General features: G+C 43.1%; 1 protein-coding gene across 6 annotated transcripts in view; it reads left to right on the top strand.

Moving 5' to 3' along the window:
* Positions 1–23,634, top strand: part of ITSN1 (intersectin 1) — a 243,892-nt gene that overhangs the window by 145,940 nt on the left and 74,318 nt on the right. For all 6 annotated transcript variants that reach the window (XR_001917533.1, XM_018043229.1, XM_018041619.1 and 3 more), the window contains 6 exons: positions 3,808–4,037; positions 5,049–5,170; positions 15,094–15,341; positions 17,347–17,506; positions 21,133–21,338; positions 22,559–22,641. Coding sequence is in view for 5 of the 6 variants with exons in the window: in XM_018043229.1 (XP_017898718.1) it covers positions 3,808–4,037; positions 5,049–5,170; positions 15,094–15,341; positions 17,347–17,506; positions 21,133–21,338; positions 22,559–22,641 (1,049 nt within the window). In the remaining variant the exon portion in view is untranslated. The remainder of the gene's footprint in view (positions 1–3,807; positions 4,038–5,048; positions 5,171–15,093; positions 15,342–17,346; positions 17,507–21,132; positions 21,339–22,558; positions 22,642–23,634) is intronic.

Below are 23,634 nucleotides of genomic sequence, written 5' to 3'. Positions count from 1 at the left end.
GGGAAATCCCATGGACAGTGAAGCCTGGTGGGCTGTAGTCCATGGGGTTGCAAAAGCATCAGACACAGCTTAATGACTAAACACAAAACACGCAAAAGCATATACACGTATAAGTCTTTGCATATGTGAGTAGCCTCTAAAGCTTTCAGCTGGTGCTCAGAGCTCTCTCAGGCTCTGACTGTGTAGACAAACGGAATCACACAGGGGTTTGGGCCAGCTGACACGCATGTTTGCTTGTGTAGACAAATGGAATCACACAGGGATTTGGGCCAGCTGACACGCCGTGTTTGCTTGTGTAGACAAATGGAATCACACAGGGGTTTGGGCCAGCTGACACGCGTGTTTGCTTGTGTAGACAAATGGAATCACACAGGGGTTTGGGCCAGCTGACACGCGTGTTTGCTTGTGTAGACAAATGGAATCACACAGGGGTTTGGGCCAGCTGACACGCGTGTTTGCTTGTGTAGACAAATGGAATCACACAGGGGTTTGGGCCAGCTGACACGTGTGTTTGCTTGTGTAGACAAATGGAATCACACAGGGATTTGGGCCAGCTGACACGCGTGTTTGCTTGTGTAGACAAATGGAATCACACAGGGATTTGGGCCAGCTGACATGCGTGTTTGCTTGCCAGTGACCAAGACGCGTTTCCAGGTCCGAGCCTTTCAGTAGCAATAGCCGTCAGAGTCTTGGGTTTGAAGTCAAAGTCCCTGATCTCACTGGCCGCACAGGGTTTCTCCAGTAGGGCGAATAGTGTATACCACCGGCTTCCTTTTTTCAATAGCAAATGAAATTTGAGGTCAAAAGGAGAAAATTTGCTGTTGCTGCTGCTTAAGATCCAGACACATTTTTGTTAGTTTCTGTCTGAATATTTGTGTCTGTAGTCTTTTGTTTCTATCTGCTAGTAATATTTTGCATCTGGTAAATTACTAGTGAAATAGTAATATTTTGCACTTGGTGTTTTTGGTTTTGTTTTTACATGCCAGTGGGTAAGTAGGTAGGGTCTCAAACCAATTTAGAGGACTATTTATGGTTTTCTTGGGGCTAGATCTAGGATTATGCCCCTAAACCTATTCCCTTGGATGTGTTGATTAGCTCCATTCTTTTATCTATAAAGTGGATTATTTATAATATGTTGCACCAAAATTTTATATCCCTACAGAGTAGAAATAAAGATACAGTGTCATCATATGGAAAGTTTAAATTTTCTGTGTACAATTATATGATAAATAGTACCCAGAATTTAACTTCAGAAATTACATGATTATATACTTTATTTTTAGTTTTTTATTGGAAGGTATGTGCTTTACAATATTGTGTTGGTTTCTGCCATATATCAACGTGAATCAGTCACAGGTATACACATGTCACCTCCCTCCTGAGGCCCCCTGACCCCCCACCCCCGGCATCTCCCACCCAGGGAGATTTCCGTGTATCATATAGCAAATTCTCCCTGTTTTACATATGGTAATATCTGTTTTACATATGGAAATATGTATGTTTCCGTGATACTCTCTCAATTCCTCCCACCCTTTACCTCCCTCACTGTGTCCACATGGTTCCCTTTGTTAGTGAAATATGTGAAGCAAATTTTGTTGTGGTTTTTTTTGTTGTGTTATGAATAACGATTAACATTCTTACCCATCCAAAAAAATGTTTTCTATAGCTTTCTTAAAAGATGTTTTGAAAATTGTAAGTGAAATGCTTAAGATTTAAACTAACAAGAATTCTACTGCACTGAATCTTCATGATTATTCGAGTAGAAATGAATATAATATTTTTAAATGGAGAATGAAAGTCCTCTTTGTTTATGTTATGTTCCCTTGGCTGTTTCCTGATTCCACAAAATGACCTTTGTGCCTTGGCTGTGTCGCAGGCTAGTGATTCAGGTTGTGAACAGAACCACGCAGCCTGGGTCAGTCCTGAGGCCTGTATGGCTGTGTGACCTTGGCCAAGTCCTTCACTCCCTCTGCCTCATTTTCCTCTTCTGTAAAATGTGGATGATTAGGACCTGCCTACCTGGTGGGCTTCCCAGGTGGCTCAGTGGCAAAGAACCCACCTTCTAAGGCAGGAGACCTGGGTTCAGTCCCTGGGTCAGAGAGAACTCCTGGAGGAGGACATGGCCACCCACTGCAGTAATCTTGCCTGAAAACCCCATGAACAGGGAAGCTTGACAGGCCATAGTCCACAGGGTCCCCAAGAGCTGGACAGACTGAGCGATGGAGCAGCAGGTGGGAGAGTTAAAGCAGTTAACAAATGTGGAGACTTCCCTGGTGGTCCAGTGGCTAAGACTCCAGGCTCCCAGTCCAGGGGGCCCAGGTTTGTTACCCAGTCAGGGAGCCAGGTCCTGCATCCTGAAGCCAAGACCTGGTGAAGTGATAGTGAAAGTGTTAGTCGCTCAGTTGTATCCGACTCTTTGTGACCCCATGGACTGGAGCCTTCCAAACTCATCTGTCCATGGGATTCTCCAAGTAAGAATACTGCAGTGAGTTGCCATTCCCTTCTCCAGGGGATCTTCCCGACCCAGGGATCGAACCCAGATGTCCTGCATTGCGGGTGGATTCTTTGCCCTCTGAGCCACCAGGGAAGCCCAAGAATAGTGGAGTGGGTAGCCATTCTCTTCTCCATGGGATCTTTCCGACCCAGAGATCGAAACCAGGTCTCCTGCATTGCAGGCATATTCTTAACCATCTGACCCACCAGGGAAGACCTGGTACAGCCAAATAAATAAAAATAAATATTTTTTTTTTAATGTGGAAGACTAATTATTATTAACATGGTATCATTTATTATTGTACACGAGTTTCATTCAAAGTGTGGTCATTGGGACTTCCCTGGTGGTCCTGTGGTTAAGACTCCACACTTCCAGTGCAGGAGCTGCACGTTCAGTGCCTGGTCAGGGAACTATGATCCGACATGCCATGCAGTGTGCCCCCCCAGAAAAGTGAAGCATGATCATTCGGGAGTCCCTGGTTGTCTGGTGGCTAGGATTCAGTGCTTTACTGCAGTGGCCTGCGTTCAGTCCCTGGTTTGGGAACTGAGATCCCACAAGCCACACAGTGCAGACAAAAATAAATAAATTGTGATTGTTTAAGGAATTTTCTGATTTTGTAAAATGTTATGGAATGCAAGAAAAATCATTCTTGGTAAAAAAAAAAAATTATCATTCCTAGTCTTTTCCTATGGATTTCATACTGAGGTCATCATACTTTTCAAGGCCTAGATTTAATTGCGCTTTATCTCTTTGTGTCGGCTACTTTGAGGAACAAAGTAGTCAAATTCAGTAAAAGATAGAAACTGTTGCTTAGTCAGGGGTGGTTACTACCTCCAGTGTTCAGAATAACCTCTTGGTTTCTGTTTCAGTTCTGGAGAGCTACTTGTGTGCTTCGTAAACGGGCACGTGCCCTCCATGATCTAATTGTTCATGCAATCTTTCACTTGCAGTGTTGGGTATACTTTCTGTCCATGGAAGTTATTTTCCTGTGTGTTTTATGTCTTTTATTTTTCTTTGAAGTTATATACCAGTTTTTAAATGGAGGAGTATTTTCCTGAGTTCTCTAATCCCTTTATAAGCGACATCAGGAATTTTCTTTCTGTGTCTTTCTAAATCATGTGATCTCGTCTTACCCAGAAGGGGAGCCCTGAGAGCCCCTGTTTCATTGATTCAGATCTTCCACCTGAAGAACAAACAGTATCCCTTGGTGCTTAGCATCCCATTGACTAGACGGAGCTCTTTGTGAAAAGAGACATCCCGGCATTGTTAACGTGGAGTTGCTTCCATGCTGTAACCAGGCGTTTTGTTGACAGACGAGCTCAGGAAAGGGACCAGCAGTGGCTGGAGCGCATGCACCAGGAGGATGAGCAGCAGCGGCCACGAAAACCCCACGAGGAGGAGAAGCTCAAAAGGGAAGAGAGCGTCAAAAAGAAGGACAGTGAGGAGAAGGGCAAACCGGAAATGCAGGACAAGCTGAGTCGGCTTTTCCACCAGCAGCAAGAACCAGCTAAGCCCGCTGTCCAAGCTCCCTGGTCCACTGCAGGTATGAGAGACCAGAATTAGGCTAGCAAGTCTCCTCCCAGGTCCTTCTGGGAAGCAGCCATATCTGATCAGGCTCTGTCTTGGCTGCGTTCATAGCCATGAGAAGGTCAGTCATTTTTTGGACAGTGCAGATGTGCGTTCTCTAGCATCATTTTAGAGGTCTCTTTTAGAGGCCCACACCATGGCAGCCCTTGGCCCCATTATGCTGGCATCCAGAAGTCGTTTGCAGACAGCAGTGGCATGAAGTTTCATTGCCAAGTGCCATTCATACAGCTGTATTCCACATGGAGATCATAATCCTTCCTGCCAAAGAGGAACCTGCTGCTTCTCCAGTGTGTTATTTCCTCTGGGAATTTCAGAGCTGTCTCAGCAGCAGGAAGTGGCATTTCTTCTGGCCTGTACTCACGCGGCATTCACTGTCCTTGGTCTGCACTGCATCCAGCAGTGGTCTTACCTTTTGAATGTTTTTTTGCCCTTTGAACACACATGGCCTCCTAACTTACCTTTTATATGACCACGTCTGGGGCCTGCAGCCTTAACATTTCCATATCGCTTAATAGGGGAAGTTGAAGTTGTGCTTCTTGGCCCTCCCATATGAGTTGACTGATTTGAGATTTACGTCACATTCGATCTACTACATCCTGCTAGAGACACGGCGTCGGGGGCGTCGGGGGAGAGAGATCTTGATGCCTTACAGATGTGCGCTGCTGGCGTCTAAGCCAGGAGGCAGAGAACGGGGGCGTTAGCACTGCAGTAACCTTTGTTTCGCGTCCACTAATGACCTCTCAGGTAGGATGGAGCTGCTGACATCAGATTTGGCTCTCCTTTGGTTTCAGAACCAGACACATCCTCACTGAATGTCTTCCAGAAATGCCTTGAGTAGATGGAAATGGTTCAAATGCTAAGATAGACACCAGAGGAGATAGATGTCAGTAATTTGGCTTGTGTCATGCATTTCTGTTCCATGGAGCATTTCATTTTTGTCCCTTTCCCCTCCTTTCCTTCTAAACAGAAAAAGGCCCACTAACGATTTCTGCGCAGGAGAATGTAAAAGTGGTGTATTACCGAGCACTCTATCCCTTTGAGTCCAGGAGTCACGATGAAATCACGATCCAGCCGGGAGATATAGTCATGGTAAGAAAGCCTCCAGCAGAAGTGTGGTTTCTGTTGATGCTCAGCATCTGTCCTCCTCTTGTACTTTATTTGACAGTTGTAAAATCGTGGGCGAGTGTGAAATCCAGTAATCCAGCATTTGAGTTTCTGAAGTATTGACTCAGTCTTCCTTTTCTATTTGAATGAGAGATAGCATTTAAAAATGTATCACCTTAAAATAGAATTGTTAAAGAAAAATGGGTTCCTGACATAGCCTTGTGTATTTTCAAATCTGTAAAGCTCTGGTAATTTCAGAGTTTAGATTCCTACTGAGATACTATGAGTAGTCTTTCAGAAATAGTTTTAAATGCAAAATATTGGATCACAGTTGCCAATGATAACTTTTCTATCTTTGGGTCAAAGCATGTTTTTTTCCCTTTACTCATGTAAACTTTGAATTGAATGAAGAGTAATAAACTAAATACAGTTAATTTGCTTTCCTACTCTATAAATGAACAGATGAAAGAGTTTAGAATTTTGCTTGTCATAGCTTGTTTCTTTAAATACAATAATTAAATATAATCTTGTGGTTGTAACTAAAGCTATAGTAACCAGTTTGGGAAAGAATAAAGGAATGTGGTTGACCTGAATTCTTTCCTAAAAGAAATCAGTAGTTCCTCAATCCAGTTAATGTATGTATGTTTTAGGAAGTGGGTTCAAACTTTTGGCCATTACTGGTATCTGGTTGGCTTTATTTTTTTTTTTATGGTTATTGTTTAAGTATGTGATTTCATGGTCAAATATTAGAAGAACATGTGTTTCAAGAACTGTTTCTTATTTTATAGTTTTCTAGTCTTTGTGGAAAATTAATAATTGAGACAAACACACTTCCCATACTGCGACCCTATATCATTGAAGTATAAAGGATGTCAGTTCATTTTGTCTAGCCAGGCTGCCTTTTAAAGCAGATGAATTGTAATTTATTTAAATACCAATCGATAGCAGGAATCTAAACAGTATGAAGGTACAATGCTGTAGCAGATAGGACCATATTACAAGGTTGATTTTTTTTTTTTTACACTGCTTTCAAAAGAAAAAAAAAAAGCCTAACATTTTTGAAACTGGATTTTGTTGCAGCACAAAGTGCAGAAAAAGTAATATTCTCTTCTTGAGATAAGGAAGTGTTAACCAAGTGTTATGACAAGGAAATGTTATAGATCTATATTTTAATGTGTAAATATTGCTATTTTTGAAGGAAACATAGTCTTGTTACAGTGATATTGAGTCCTTTTTCCTTAAATTGACTAGTTAAGCCCCAGCCCCTCTGAAAGAACAAAGTAGATATACCGTAAGAATGAAACATCTCATTAAACATGTTTTTTACCTTGCTTTCGAACCTGTGCTTTCCTGGTGGAGGTTAAAGGGGAATGGGTGAGTGCCTTCTCACTGTCAGGAAGTCTGTATCTTATTAAATGTTTTGTTCTTTTAAATCACTTTAATTCTGTGTAAATACACATATCTTTGGGTGTTGTCGTGGCAGTAAAACGATGTTTTGAGTTTGTGTAGTAGGCTGTGCTTAAAATAGAAAAAGAAGAAAAGAAAGGTGTAAAAGTTTACGTACCAGATTTCTGTTTGCTAGCTTCCATGTAAGGACTAACTTGAAGGCTCCGTATTGGCAAATTATCAGGTCAAGTCTCTCAGATCCTGGGCAAAAATAAGTTCCAAGTAGGTTAAACTTAAAAGATAAAATTCTTGTTTAAAAGTTATTTAAAAAAAAAAAAAAACTTTCTGGGTTAAAACTGGAGGCCATCAGTGACCAACATGGAAAGATTTGACAATATTACAAAATTAAATCCTGTAGATTGCAAAGTATATGAGAGATAAAGAGTCGCCATCCATGATACATAAAGACTGAGAAGTTAATATGAAAAAAACCTACAGCTTTAAGGAAATACATGCACAATTTTAAAATATACAAAAAAATGTTCCTTTGGTGATCAGGAAAATGGAAATGTTAAAGATGAGATAACACTTTTCATCTCTCAGCTGAGCGAGTTTACGAGTTTGATAATATCCAGCTTTGTCAACAGTGTAGGAAACTGAGTATGACACATCCTGAGCATTGTCATATGAATTGGCGAAGGCAGTTGAAAGGCAATTTGGCAACGCTTTTTCAGACTTAAATTTCTCATTCCCCTTGACCCAGGAACTCTATTATTCTCCCTTCTCTAGGCTGTTTTTGGCAAGTGCACAAATAAATGTGTCCACGGATATTCACTGCAGCACTGCTGGTAAAAGCTAAAAAGGAACAGCCCTGTATCCCTCAGTGGGGAGATGGTTTAAATAAATTACAATACAGCTAAACAATAAAGATGTTTTCGAAAATTACACAGATCTGCATGTATTGGATTGGTCCCGAAGTTCGTTTGTGTTTTCCTGTACGATTTAGCCAACCTGATACGAATAAACGCTCCAGTAAAAAAACAGAAACAATATATAGAGTATAATTGTATTTGGGTAAATAAAAAACCAGGTGTACGTGTTGTGTATGTAAATGTTTATATGTATATAGTTTATAGTCTCGCAGTGTAGGCATCAAGCTGTTAATAGTGGTTACTACTTGGCAGTAGTAGGGGTGGTTGTTTTTAATTTTATGTATTTCTATACCACCTGCATGCAAGAGACCCCGGTTCAATCCGTGGGTCAGGAAGATCCCCTGGAGATGGAAATGGCAACCCATTCCAGTATTCTTGCCTGGGAAATCCCATGGACTGGGATCCCTGGCAGGCTATTGTCCATGGGGTTGCAATGAGTCAGACGCAACTTAATGACTAAACCACCACACCATATTCATATTTACAATTTTATCAACATTTGTAACTTTTAATAAAGCACTAAAGATAAATCTGACTTTGACAAATATAACAGAGTGTCTACCCAGGCCTGGGTTACTGTTTACTTTATCTCCAATATCCCAAATGTGTGATGAAGGGACTTTGTCGTGAAGCATCCTGTATCCTCTTGTTGAAGGGACTGGAGTGGTGTCTTCATTTTATATCACAGAACGCAACAAGACACCCCAAGTAGCATTCAGCTGTGTTATCTTTGTGAGGCTAACAATGGACACCCAAAGTGGAAATTGACTTGTAAGAGTAACATTTTTTTTTATGTCATGAATTTTGTAGTTAAGAAACACAGTTGTGAAAAATACACAATAGAACATCCTTAGCAATCTCTCTTGGTTGAGTAATCAGGAGTTCACTTATTTTTGCAGGCATAGTCATCATCAAATTCTCATATTTCTCAAACTTTGCAAAATAGCCAACTATAGCTGTTAGATTTTAGAGGTCTAGCAACTTGTTTCCTGTTTTAATGCAGGCAGTCTTGCAAGAGGCTTTAAAAAATATTTTGCCTTTTAAAATCTTGATTATCAGCTCAGTTTTCTCCAAAAGTTGTTTTTCGTGATTAACAAAAATTAGGTGGTATTTCATATATAGTCCTCTTCTAACTGTTGTTGGTAATACAAAGAAATATAAGGTAACATCTACCATTCAGATGTTTCAGATCTTTTTAGAAAAATAGGGAGAAACACATGAGAAAGCCAGTGTGTGAGGAAGTTCCCAGGGATGCTCACCACTGCTGCTAGGAATATAAAGGAAAAAAGCAATCAGAGCGAACGGATGTGCTCTGGGAAGACTTCTGAGTTGGAGGCATCTTAGCTGAGTTGACCTTGACAGCTCAGGCTTAGATACTTTGAAACTCTATGGCCTGTCTTCTGATCTGGAGGTCCCATTACCTGGAGGGTGAACAAGCCCAATTTGACATCCACAATGTATTGGAATAATAGCATGAGAAATTAGAACAATGTTGCTCACTGCCATTTTGTTTGTTTATCTTAAGAACACAGGCCGATCACCTAACTCAGCTGGCTTTAAATGGTGCAAGGCTGCATGCATCAGTCCTGCTCAGGGATCTTAAAGTGAAAGTGAAATTGCTCAGTCTTGTCTGACTCTTTGCGACCCCATGGACTGTAGCCCACCAGGCTCCACGGTCCATGGGATTCTCCAGGCAAGAATACTGGAGTGGGTTGCCATTTCCTTTTCCAAGGGATCTTCCCAACCCAGGGCTCGAACCCGGGTCTCCTTCGTTGCAGACAGATGCTTTACCGTCTGAGCCACACACACAAAAAAACCAATTCAGGACTCTCTCCCGGAGACTCTGGGAACTTTTAATCCATATTTATGATTCAAAAAGAAGGCTGAGTACCAAAGAATTGATGGTTTCAAATTGTGGTGCTGGAGAAGACTCTTGAGAGTCCCTTAAACAGTATGGGGATCAAACCAGTCCATCCTAAAGAGATCAAACTTGAATACTCATTGGAAGGACTGATGCTGAAACTGAAGCTCCAATACTTTGGCCACCTGATGTGAAGAGCCAACTCATTGGAGAAGACCCTGATGCTGGGAAAGACTGAAGGCGGGAGGAGAAAGGGACAACAGAGGATAAGATGGTTGGATGGCATCACCGCCTTGATGGACATGAGTTTGAGCAAACTCCGGGAGTTGGTGATGGAAAGGGAAGCCTGGTGTGCTGCAGTCCATGCGGTCGCAGAGAGTTGGACACGACTGAGTGGCTGAACAACAGGAATTCAAAATCTTCTCTGGTGGTTCTGTCAGGGAGTTTTGGGTACCACTGATCTCGCCTAATCTCTTTTCTGTCAGAACTAATCCCAAGTCATTCTGAAAAATATCATTTTCCTAGAACCATCCAAAAAAAAAAAGAGAAACTTCTTTAGGGGTTCGTAGGCATCAACCAGCCATTCATTCAGAAAATTATTTATTCTTTAATTTAGTGTTACTCTTATAACAGTTTAAACTCATTTTTTCTCATCTTTTGATAGAGAACTTTTCTTTCAGTGTAGTCAATACTGTTTCTTTCCTGCCTTTCTTAGATTTCTGCAACCTTAACATCTGAACCGCTGCTGTTTTGAGGGACCAGTGCACACTGACTCCAGGAGTGAGCCTAATCCAGCCCATGCCTGTTTTGTAATTAAGTTTTACTGGCACGCATTCAGGCATGTTCATTTCCATATTGCCTACAGCTGCCTTTAGTGCTTCAGTTGCAGGGCTGAGTCCTTGTGAACGTTAAGGGGACTTCCCTCGTGGTCCAGTGGCTAAGACTCCAAGCTCTCAGTGCAGGGAGCCCGGGTTCAACCCCTGGTTCCATAACTGGATTCCACATGCTGTAACTAAGAGTTCACGTGCCTCAGCTGGAGATCCTGCATGCCCCAACTCAGACCAGACACGGTCAAATAAATATGTAAAAAAAAAGTTTTTTGGCTGACCTCTAGATTAGCACTTTAGAAAACAGGCATTTTTGTTGTTGTTGTTTTAATGTTTTAAGATTTTATTTATTTTTTAGTGGAGAATAATTGTTTACAATATTGTGTTGGTTCCTGCCATACATCAACATGAATCAGCCATAGGTGCACACACGTCTTCTCTCTCTTGAACCTCCCTCCCACCACCCACCCTCCCCTGCCCTTGGGTTGTCACAGAGCACCTGGTTGGGCTCCCTGCGTCAGACAGCAAATGCCCACTGGCTAACTGATTTACACACCAGATAATGTATATGTTCCCACGCTGCTCTCTCAATTCGGCCCACTTTCTTCCCCCACTGTGTTCACAAGTCCATTCTCTGGGGCTGTGTCTCTAGAAAACAGCTTTAGTATCCTCATCCAGGAGTTTAGGGGTAACCCTTTTATTTCCAAACTGGCAAACGCATGAAGCACGTGCTTATCTCCACACTCCCCAGCATATCCCTTGCAGCGGCAGCAGCAGGTCTAAGTCAGTATGCAGTTTACACGTGTTTGCTGTCCACAGTCTTTGTGCTGCTTGTGAGGAGAGAGAGAACGTCTGCCTCCCTTCTTTGTGACAAGGTCAGAGGCGGTGGGAATCGTAGTGTCACCTAACAGAGATGGCGGTCACGAAGCCATAGACACTGAGAAAAGAGGTCTGACACTACTGGGTGTTGGGGTTTGGTCCTTGAACCTGATGATGCTGCCTTCATCTGACTGCCGCCTCGGTGCCCATTCCCAGACCTTTAAGCAATGTTTGGGGTTTGTGCTTCCCACTTTGACATTTCACTAGAACGACCCCAGATGCTTTGAGGTGTTACAGTGGGCTGGCTAAGCGAAATTGTATTAGGACCAATATCATTAGCACAAAAATCCCCTCACTTGTAAGTGCTCAATGTAAGCCACAGATAGATGAATCTACCCCATGTACATATAAGTTCACGTTATAGCCAGCCATAGACGTATACAAAGAAGTCTATGTGTTTGACTATGCTTATTCTATCCTAATTATAGATAACATTTTTTCACAATTGATTGGCATTTTAAGTAAAGCTTTTCAACTCCAGGAGGAAATGTTTCTCATTTTCGTACAAGACCCTTTATACTTTTTCCAAGTGGTTAATTTAATTTAATGTTAAATGTGAGTTTTTATTTTATCCTCTGAACCTCAGTGACCACTAGTCATTCAGATTAGTGGATTTCTATAAGAATAAATTAAACTCATTGAGACTGTTGTTTGTTCAATTAGCAAACAGTTTCCTAGGTTAAAAGTGATGGATTTCCTTGGTGACAAATGACAAGCTGGTTTCATTATTGACTTGAAGGGTAGCAAAAGCTCTTGTCTGCAAGGATAAGGGGCTGGCATGGCACCCTCTCCTCTTCCTAGGTACACACAGGCACATCTCAATGGTGGTGCTCATTTTCTGTCATCTTTGGGGCAGGGCTGGGTGTAATTAACTAGGATGTGAGCTTGACCTGCCCATGGGGTGGAACATTCCCTCAGGGCTTCAGATCCAATATCAGGTGTCAAAAATCTGGTTAACCAAGTAAGACCTGTGTCTCAAGGGAATGACAGTGAGTCATAGGACATCATTAAGTAAAGCAGCTGGTACTCAAGGAGGTCTAACTAGGACAGACCAGTAAGGGGTTTCCGATAGGCTGGGATCTGGGATCACATTCCAGCCCCTACAGGAAGGCCAGCCCAGAGGGCCTGGGGTACCAGACAGGTTTCTAGAGCAGGGACCTCCACATAGAGAACCCAAATCTCTGGTTACCTAAAGTGACCAGGGTCAGACAGAGCCCAGGCTTTTACAGGACAAAAGAGAACTACAGTAGAGTCAGAGCTGGATAACAGGAGAGGTGGCTTTAGAAAGTCTGTCAGACTGCCCGGGCAGCCCTGTGGTTACAGCTTCACCCTCCAGTGCGGGAGGTGTGGGTCTGAGTGCAGGGTCTCAGGGAGCTACGACCCCACATTCCTTGTGGCCAAAACACCAAAATATAAAACAGAAGCAATATTGTAAGAAGTTCAATAAAGACTTTAAAAATAGTCTATATCAAGACAGATCTTTAAAAAAGAAGAGAATCTGTCATCAAGCACATCTCAGATGCCAGGCAGTGTTCTGGATACTTCTTATAACAACTGTAATAAAACAGGTACTGTTATTGTCCTCCATTTTATAGATAAGGAAACCGAGGCACCAAGACATTAAACTTGCCCAAAGTCAGCCAGCTAATAAATTGTAGAAGTGGTACTAAAACTGAAGCAGGGGCTGCAGGAGGAGAAGGGGGCAGCAGAAGATGAGCTGGTTGGATGGCATCACTGACTTGATGGTCATGAGTCTGGGCAAACTCTGGGAGATAGTAAAGGACAGAGAAGCCTGGCGCACTGCAGTCCGTAGGGTTGCAAAGAGTCAAGATATGACTGAGCAACTGAACAACAAGGGGCTCCGTGGTGAAGAGTCCACCCACCAATGCAGGAGACACAGGTTCAAACCCTGTTCTGGGAGGATTCCACATGCCACAGGGCAACTAAGCCTGTGCGCCACAGTGAAAAGCCTGTGCACCCCCACAAAGAGTAGCCTCCACTGGCTGCACCTAGAGAAGGCCTCACAGCAACAAGGACTCAGCTGAAACACTAAAACCGAGGCAGTCGGATGGCAGAGCCCTACCCTTGATCATGATACTTTGCGGTCTTGAGGCAAAGTGCTTGTGTGTCTGACTCCAGCTCCTCACTCACTGCTGACCGTCCTCCCCTTGGTCCTGGGACACACGGAAAGGGCAGGAGCTTGTCTGTTGAACCTGATGAGAAGTTGGGGGGGCCCTGGCAGAGCCTGGCCTACAAACAGCTATGTTTCCAGCACAAAGCAGCTAGCAAGTTACAGTGCGTCATAGTGTCACTGGTAAATATCAACCAGCGAGGAAGGGCGTCTAGCCATTTGAGTTTAGCAGAAAATAAGATCCAAGTGGCGAAAATGTCACATTGAATCCTCATCTCATGAACCACGTGGGGCTGCCCAGAAGAGGAAGAAAGAAGACAATGTGGGGGTGTTCGTACCGGAACTCTAAAGCCAAAAATAGAACTTTTGGAAGCAGTGTTGCACTTTATCTGCAGGTAACTCTCTTTTGGAGAATTCTCAGCTTTAAAAGTTGCTTTTACCTTTGACAGTAAGGCTTCCCTAAGGTAGAGCAGCAAGGAAGCTCTCCTATAGATTATTTTATAACCAACATGTAGAAATAATTCAGTAAGCCCCGAATTCTACTTTCTCCATGCCTATCCCAGGCTCTTTTTTTTTTTTTTAATTTAAATAAGCTAATAAACATGCCATATTACTCTACACAGAATACAAATAAATATGTGGTTCCATAGTTATTTGTTTTGTGTGTTTTTTTTAATTTATTTATTTTTAATTGAAGGATAGTTGCTTTACAATATTGCTTTGGTTTCTGCCAAACATCAACATGAATTAGCCATAGGTATACAAATGTCCCTTCCCTCTGTTTTGTTTTACTGAATATTTGAATGGGTTAGAAAGCTGGGTGTTTTGCCACTTTTTCCCAAAGTCATTGTTGAAACCTTAGCACTCATTTCTGTGATTTCAAAAGAGCAATATTCAGGTCCAGTGAAGTGTTCAGTGCATTACTTCCTGAGGCAGTATTTTATGGGATAAAATAAGATAAGATCTCTGATAGAACTTTGACTTATTGTAATGAAAATAATTTTCTACTAGGGAATGTAATTATCTTCAAATTGATCTCCTGTTGCTCAAAAATAGTGAGGGTACTTGGAAAGATAAGTATTAGAGTCATTCTGGTGATTCTGACTAATCCTTTTGAGTCAGAATTAAGATAAAATGCAAACGTTAAAAGCCCAATTGTAATAAATCTCCTCTGAAATTTTTAAACAGCAGAATCCTGTATTCTCCTGTGCACATTTGTGAATGTTACAGTAAAATTTATGCAAAAAAAGTAATAGGACTTTAATAAAATTAATTGTTGCTCTAAATAATCATTTCCTTAATTTTCTCTTCGTGTGTCTGTGGAGGTTTCAAAAGACTCCACACAGCAGCCAGTTGTGTTGCCTGTAGAAACGTCTAAGACTGTGTTTTGTGTCTCTCTCGTCTGTGTGCTGAATAAGGACTGCTTAGTTATTAGAGACTTCTAGAGGGCTACATTTATATCAATTGCACCCTTTGCTTTCCATTTTAAATAATAAACCTAAGTCAAATTACCTCTTAATAATTACTTGAGTTCCTGAGTGATGATGTCTGTCACATCGCTTTATAATTCAGAGTAGCTCAAAATATTTAAATTATGGGACTTCTTACGACTCCAGGCACTTTTTCCTAGCTGCTAGTATTAGGAGAAAAAGAAAAAGATAAACAGGCACAAAAGAGTAAGAACTTGAATTATAGCACCTACTGTTTCTTTAGAGTTAATGTTTAGAGACCATTTTTCCAGACTCTCAGACTAAGGAAAAGGCGGAGAAAGGTCTGTGCTGTGTGTTAGTCTGACCGGGTCAGAAGTAGGGGCTTTGTTCTGTTAAAGAGTGTTCAGTGTCTTAGGGGTTGATTTAGTTCCACTTAAATTAAACTTTATGACTTTCCTGCAGGTGGACGAAAGCCAAACTGGAGAGCCGGGATGGCTTGGAGGAGAATTAAAAGGAAAGACGGGATGGTTCCCTGCAAACTACGCAGAGAAAATCCCAGAAAACGAGGTTCCTGCCCCAGTCAAACCAGTGACTGAGGTGGCCTCCACCCCTACACCCAAAGTGGCTGTGCGTGAGACCCCCGCCCCTTCAACTGCAACCCCTGCAGAGCCCTCTGAGACCCCCAACAACTGGGCCGACTTCAGCTCCACGTACGTGTTGGATGCCTTTTCTGATGATTTTTGAAATCCGACGTTAGTGATCTTTTAAGTGCTGTTTCAGTCCTTGGGTTGTACCTCTTGAGTACTGTTCATGGCCTCTTTCTCTGACTGGTCTTTTGGCAATTTGTGGATTGTGTTCTCTGAACTGGATTTAATTATATCATGGCTCAACAATTACCCTTGTTTCATTCACTCATTTGTCTGTATCTTTCATTATTGTGGAAGAAATGGAGAAACACAGTTTCCTAATAATCTGCTTGATACCCATGTCAGCAAATATTTAGAGTCATTTCCTGCATGGAGATAGCACTGTTTTGTTTTGTTTTGTTTTGTTTTTTTTGCTGGGCAGAAACAGAAATTGAATTTTGTCATGTGGTTTTGAGTAAGATAGAAGGCTGTTTCCTCTGAGGCTTTCCTCTTTCATCAGTCCTGAATAAGCGGACAGCGGGGCAAAGAGATGTGTGCGCTTGACAGCTACTGGTGCCCTGCCCTTGGTCATCAGAAATGGCATTAAAAAGAGTGTGTAAGCAGAGGTTTGAAAGGACAGATGGAGGGCTGCCATGCTGCCACTTATAGGATTGGTCCAGCTGTGCCGTTGGTCTAAAAATATTTTATACTGCCCTTGAAGCAAAAGTGATATAAGAAATGTTTTAAATTTGTTTTAAAGTTTAACCATCTTTCAGCAAAAACAAATAGAAGGAAGGGGTTGAGGCATAATGCTGGAGAAAGTGGATTGAATAGAGCAAAGAAGGTGTGTAATGACCAGGAGCAGGAGAAAGTAGAGGGAAGCATATAATGAACAGCAACAGCTTTCATACTTGTATTTTCACGTAAAAAAATTGAAAGTGCTAAAGAAGGTCCTCCCTGTCTCATCTCTGCTAAAAAGTAGTGTTCCATTAGTGTGACTGAAACCACACTGAAATTCTTCTCTCCTGATCTTTTTTTAAAATTGAAATATAGTTGATTTATATTGTTATGTCAGTTTCAGGTGTACAGCAAAGTGATTCACGCACATATATATATGTATATATGTATATTTTCAGATTCTTTTCCGTTACATGTTATTACAAGATGTTGAATATAGTTCCCTATGCTCCACAGTAAATCATGTCACTTATCTGTTTTATGTATAGTCGTTTATATTACCTTAAAATGCTCTGACTTTTTAAATTAAAGCTGACACTAAAATAAAGGACAGATACTCTTTTCAGGATTTCGTTTTGCTGTGGGTCTAGTCAGCGTGACTCTCTTGCTCAATAAATGTGTGGTCTGCGGCTCTCTGGCTGTCCTCCTAGGCATCTTATTTCCAGACCCGGAATCAGGATGTGCCTGCCGTCTATCAAAGGAAATACTTTGATTTGCAAAATTGTTTATCTCTCATAAAGATTTTCAAAAGTCCATTGCATTTCAATCAGCAACTCACACAGATGTGTTTATTTACAGTTATAAAATCACAAAATTAAAACTGTTCCTGAGCTGCGCCCAACAGGTTGCTCTAAGGATACCACCTGTAGGGTTACCATGGTGTCCAGGCTCGTGGCCCAGTGCCTGCTGTGTGGTGCTGGGACAGAGAGATGGTATTATGAGGCACCAGCTGCCAGCCTGGCAGGACTTCCTATATGACGCGAAACTTCTTTGTTGCTGATTTAGCATTGTTGTTGCAAATGAAGATAATGATCACATGAGGGTGTTTCTCTGGTGCCTTCAGGTTAGAGTATTTCCCTCATAGGATTTCATGTCACCCTGACAGCTAACCAGAGTGACACAGTACTGTTCCCACTTGATCAACCGGGAAGTCAGGACTCAGAGAAACTACTGTCATTTGCCTGAGGCGCATCGCCAGTATGTGATGCTCTGACCCAAACCCAAGTCCGTTGCTCTTCCCCGCCCCTTGCTCTTGAACTCGCCCCACACACGTCCCGGTGTGTCTGCTGTGGGACGAGCACTGACACGCTGGGAAGTCCTTGCCGCTCACGGCGTTGTGCTTGCCCTCCAGGTGGCCCACCAGCACGAATGAGAAGCCAGAAACCGACAGCTGGGATGCGTGGGCAGCCCAGCCCTCCCTCACCGTGCCAAGTGCCGGGCAGCTGAGGCAGAGATCGGCCTTCACTCCAGCCACGGCCACGGGCTCATCTCCGTCTCCTGTTTTAGGCCAGGTAACAGCATGGGCTGGGAGCGGGAGGCCCCCGCGTGCTGTATGAGGAGGAAAGATTCAGCCAATGCTTGTCGTCATTGTCATTTGGGAGTAAGCCTTGGGAATTCCCTGGCAGTCCAGTGGTTAGGACTCTTTGTTTTCACTGCAGAGGGCTTGCATTCGATGCCCAGTCTGGGAACAAAGATCCCACAAGCCATGTAATGTGCCCCTCCCCGCCCCCCCCCCCCCCCGCCCAAAATGTAAGCCTCATTATATGCATCTGGCCTGGCTGGCAGGCAAGGATCCAGTTCACGTTTTCTCAGTGGAGGGAGTCATGACTGTTCAGAGCAGGGTAAACTGGATTATCCTCCTGGATTGTTCAGGGAAGCTTCATTGGTGACGTGGTATTTGAACTCCATCTTGAACAGTGGGTAAGAGCTGATTAGAAAGTGGAGAGGGCTGGCATGCAGACAGAAACTGCCCTGAGGAGAGAGGCTTACTTTAGGAGGCCAGAGTGTGATTCGGGAAAGACATGGGGTCCATCCATGTGGCCAGACCACTGAGTGTTTATCAGAGAAGATAGACTGACTGCAGATTAAATGGGAAGCTCTTAAATGCCTCATTAAGGAAGTAATTGCTGAAAGGATAATACTTCTACTTAACGTGATAAAAGAAATGACATTTCTATAAGTAATTAGAGGAATTGCCCATCTGGCAGGCGTTTGGGGGTCAAGGACAGTTTCTACTCCGGGAGCAAGCAGCTTGAACACAGCCTATAGGAAGGCTCATGTGGAGGTGTGCAGAAAGATTCGACAGGGGACATGGGGGGCGTGACAACAGTTAAAGAGGCGGGATCCCAATGCCTGTGGGAATAGGAAAGGAGAAGACTGAGGAGAGATTTGACCTTAAGGGGCAACAAGTCAGGCAGAAAGAGAAATTGACTTCGTGAAAGGAGGGAGTTGGATTTTCAACATGTTGATTACCAGGTGAGAGTGATACAGTCAGGCCTTCCTGTCTGGGAAATGGGAACACAGTCAGATCTAAGGAAATGAAATGAGTGCTTCAGAGGAGCGAGAGTGCAGGGGGAGGAGGGAAACTGCACGCAGCGTGTGTCTTCTCTGACCTGGAAAGAAGGGCGGCTCTGGACGGGAGCTGTGCTCTTTGCCTTTGCATATGTCCCGCTCGGCAGGTAGCACATGTGTCACGCTCAGCGTGGTAACTCAGGTGGAGGAGGAGAGCGCAGGACCAGAACGGCGGATGGTGGTGGTTCTTGTATTATTAAAGCCGGTGGTCCAGGCAAAGAGGCAGGCGGCACGTATTTGCGATCTGGGAAAGAGGAGGATACTCCAGATTGCAAAGGGATACAGAGAAAAGGATAGGTGGGAAAGTGGGAAGGGATGGTGAAAGGATAGACAGGGAGCCAAGTAGAAGAAGGACAAGGAGCAGCTGTGGGGAAAAAGAGACTGAGAGTCGAGCATCTAAGGGGAAACAGCAGAGAAAACACAGGCTGCTTTTTTTTTTTTTTTCTGGGAGAGAACGGGTGAAGAGAGGTTGGAAAAAGAGGGAAGGAAGTTGAGGTTGTGCTTCCAGGCAGCTTTCTCGGGAGGGGCCCCCAGGGCCTGCGGGGCAGGCAGAATAGGAACTGAGCAAAGAAGGATGAAGCGTGACTTGGCTGAATGTAACCTGAGTCTGTGACTTGTCATCACACGTTGTCTTGGCTTTCTCCAGCAATACTGTATAGTTTGGAAGAACTGATAGTAATAGAAGCTATTCCTGTTACAATGATTACTCTCATAGCAACTTTGCAGATAGAGCTTATTAAATTTTCTTGAAGAAAGTGTCTGTGTTTGAGAGATGTGGAAGCAGGCCTCAGCTGAGAGAGTGAACAGTTGAGAGGCCTGAACTGAGAGACTGAGCAATTGTTTCAGGTCACACAGTAAGGGACGGACTTGGGTTCTGAACCCAGAGTCTGTGTTCTGCCTGATTCCAGGCTCTCCATGTGGGAAGGTGGAGACAGGGCAGGTGCAGCAAAGATGTCTCAGGGTGAGAGGTTACCAGCGAGGGCCCAGGTGAAATGGCAGAGACGAGATGGAAATGCCAGAGAGGATTAGGGGACCCAGAAGCGATGAGCTCTGCACCCCAGGTGGGAGGCGCCCTGTGAGCATGACTGGAGAAACGGGAGGTGGAAACGCAGTGGTCCTCAGGGTGTTTGCAATCCAGAGAACCCTCCTCTGTTCTGAAGACTGGAGCGAGTGGACAGTTTAGATGGAAGGAAACGGGGATGTCATGAGTCTGAGAAGACGAGAACCCACGGAGACCAGGATTTGGAAGTTGCCAGCATGAAAGCCAAAACTCTTCGATCTATCATAAATTCTCTGCTTATCAAGCATAATCATAGTTAAATGTCGTTATGAAAATAAGTATCTTCTGAAGGCAAGTCCAGGTTGGTTCTGAATGAGCTGTCCTTGGGCTTTATCCCTTGTTCTTGTCCTTTTATGAATACATGTATAATTGAATGTTGGCGTATTTTTTTATAATAGTATTGTCTTAAGACACTGTGATAATTTTATGTGATAGTCTTTTAAGAGATAATAAATGCCTCCCCCTGCCTTTTCCAGCCTCATCTCCTATTGCACCCCTCCATGAGACTAGGCCACACGCACCCCCGGATCCTGCTCCTCCTCCTCGAACCTTGGCAGGAAAGCATCTCACGGTCGTGCCTTCCACCTGGAGTTCACTCCCCCCGAAGCCCTAGCTATCAAAATCCTTCTTGTCCTTCAAGACCCGGCTCAAACACTGCCACCTCTGTGAAACTCGCCCTGTTGCCTGCAGGCAACTTTCATCCCTCTTTTCTCTCTGTTCCCACCTTGAATGGTTGCAACCTCTTTTTAGCATATTTCCTTCTGCCTGGTAGTAGACATGGTTGTTTGTATCTCTTTCTTCATTAATCATGAGTTCCTTGGCCATGTCCTACTGCCCATTTTTATTGTGCTTTCTGCTTAATAAAGTATTTTAACCTGGATTATTTTAGGGAGGCATAGATGGCGTTCTGTTCATCTTCATATAGCTCTATAGTACGTGGGATTACAGAGAATTTATGCTTGCCCAACCCCTGTTTGTCTAAAAAGGAACTAGGACAAGCCCAACCCAACCGAAGACCTGTTTCCCTGTGTTCACCTAAACTAAGATATGAGTTGCTTACCTTTTGAGCTTTCAGAAGGTTTCTGCTCTGGTATTAATCCTTCACTAAACCTCCAAATCCAGTTGGAAACTGGCGCAAATGGGATTGCCCTGGGCAACTTGAGAGTTAAAAATAGAACCAAAATAGAAAAGGCACTCAGCCAGGTGCAACAGAATAAATATGATCTCCCAGCTGGTTTAAACAGAGGCTTCTAGATGGGCTGGCCATGGCTCTGTGAACAGGCTGGCAGGTTTTCACCTCCACTTTGGGAAGGAAACAGCTATTGAGAACCAGGGGGCACGTGGCAGCCATGCTGCACTGCGGAGGGGAGGGGGAGGGGGAGGAGGCGGGGGGGGGTGTCTTCTGTGGTTGCATATGCACACACATGTACCCATCGGTGTTTGCATCACCTGTACTGATAACAGATCGCAAAGTGACGAGAGGTCCTTTATGTTCTTCCACACAAGGGTGAAAAGGTGGAGGGGCTACAGGCGCAAGCTCTGTATCCATGGAGAGCCAAGAAAGACAACCATTTAAATTTTAACAAAAATGATGTCATCACCGTACTGGAGCAGCAAGACATGTGGTGGTTTGGAGAAGTTCAAGGCCAGAAGGGTTGGTTCCCCAAGTCCTACGTGAAACTCATTTCAGGGCCCATAAGGAAATCGACAAGGTATGCTTGTATTCATCTGCTTCCACTGGATGAATGCCGTGTTCAGCATGAAACTGTTGTTTGCACTAGTTAGGATTCATAGATAGGAGTTGCTGGATCATTTTGTCTTCTGGGTCTTCTCACTGCAGAAGTTAGGACATGTATCAATAGAAGAGAGCCTCTTGCAAATGATGGTCCTTTGTTCCTCACTCAGAAGCCTGTGCATCTTGTTTTTCATTGGCTTGTGCAAGAGGGAATTCTACTCTGAGACCTGGGACAGTCTCGTGGGTTTGTTGGAGATTCTGTTCCTCTTCATGCTTAGTATACCTCAGTTGATAAAGAATCCGCTTACAATGCAGGAGACCAGTTCGGTTCCTGGGTCAGGAAGATCCGCTGGAGAAGGGATAGGCTACCCACTCCAGTATTCCTGGGCTTCCCTGTGGCTCAGCTGGTAAAGAATCCCCCTGTAATGTGGGAGACCTGGGTTTGATCCCTGGGTTGGGAAGATCCCCTGGAGAAGGGAAAGGCCACCCACTCCAGTATTCTGGCCTAGAGAATGCCATGGACTGCCTAGTCCATGGGGTCGCAAAGAGTTGGACACAACTGAGTGACTTTCACTTTCAGTACTGTGCCAGATATCCACAAATATTTAGAAGCCCAAAGAATTGGGGGAAATTGTTAGATGAGTGAATTATCTTTTTTGTTAAGAACCTTATGGTGTGGAACTTTACTCTGAAGGTTATTGTTCATTGTTCTAACCAAATAGATGGTCAAAATGAATTAAGAGTTTCAAGAAGAGAAGCTCTTCAGAAATACCGAATGAGCATGTCCGTCATACTTTGAAGGAGACCAGTGCATTGACTATGTATCAGCAAAGCAAAGTGCTGACAGACAAGGATGTGAGCTTAGAGTCGGGCCACCATGGCCCTTTGTGATGTGTTTTGACTTAGCAAAGTGTATCTATTTCAACTGTAGATTATCAATGTTTTAAATGTGAAGTGGGGACTTCCTTGATGGTTCATTGGCCAAGACTCCAGACTCCCGATGCAGGGGGCCCAGGTTCAATCCCTAGTCAGGGAACTAGATCCCACATGCTACAACCAAGACCTGGACAAATAACTACTTTAAAAAAAATAATTATAAATGTTAAGCAGTTTTAAAAAGAAAATATCATTGTTATTTGTACTGTTTTCTTTGAGGATAAAAAGTAAAATTCAAATACTTTCCCCTCCCTCTTGTAGTATGGATTCTGGTTCCTCAGAAAGTCCTGCAAGTCTGAAGAGAGTAGCTTCCCCAGCAGCCAAGCCAGCCGTGTCGGGAGAAGGTGAGAACTTGAGTGAAATTAAGATCTTTAGACGGTGGAGGCGATTATGTAATACAAACAGTGAACATTGAAAACGAGGTTGGATTTCATGTTTAAAGAGTCTGCCTTAATTTATGTTCATTATATTAAACCTGAGGGTAAAATGAGGTTTAGCTCCTTACAAAGTCATGGTACTTTACAGGGACTTTTCAAAATACAATCAGATATATTGCTCATAAAAACCGAATCTTCTGATGATGTTCAATTAAAAGCCCTTTGGACTCTTGAAAGAGGCCCATCAAAGTCAGTCTCTGAGCATCTCTGTAGCCTATTTGTGATGCTTGCTATTTTTCTGACTTACAGATAAGTATTTTGGTTTAAGGCTGTAACTGGGCTGTTCAGTAAAGCTGTCACAGTAGTATCAGTGCCATTTGTACACAAATGAAACAGAAGTGTCATTTCTGTGTTCCATGGAAATAGCCATAACAGATTATTTAGGCCTAAAAATTTGAAGTGTTTCTTACACAAGTAATTAATTGCTTTGTTTCCCCCATCTTTACTTCATGACACCATCTTTTGGATTATATTGGGTCGGCCAAAAAGTTTGTTTGGGTTTTTATAAGAGCATATGGAAAAATCTGAATGAGCTTTTTGGCCCACCCAATATATGCCAGTATATGGTATAAGTTTAACAATGAACAAAACCTACATAATTCAGGCTCGAGTGGTAAAAATCTCAGGTCTTTCCTTCATCTGGTCTAGCCATTATCAGAGCACTAATTGAAGAGTGAGCATGACCCAAGTCAGACAGGCGTGTCGGAGGAACAGTGTTTGTTGAGAACAGATGTCTAACCTGTTTTGTAGTAGTATTTCATTGTTTCCTTGAATACTTGTAGAATCTTTAGTTTGTTTGCCATTATGAGACTTCTATTCTTTAGAAACTTTGCTTTATGAAAAATAGAATTATTAAAGCAAGGGTTAAGGTTTAATGATATTTCAAATAGTGACAAAGTT

This window comes from Capra hircus, chromosome 1 (genome assembly GCF_001704415.2).
Source record: "Capra hircus breed San Clemente chromosome 1, ASM170441v1, whole genome shotgun sequence".
Classification (NCBI taxonomy): Eukaryota; Metazoa; Chordata; class Mammalia; order Artiodactyla; family Bovidae; genus Capra; species Capra hircus.
The sequence above is the reverse complement of the archived record's forward strand: the minus strand, read 5'-3'. Positions and strand labels throughout refer to the sequence as shown.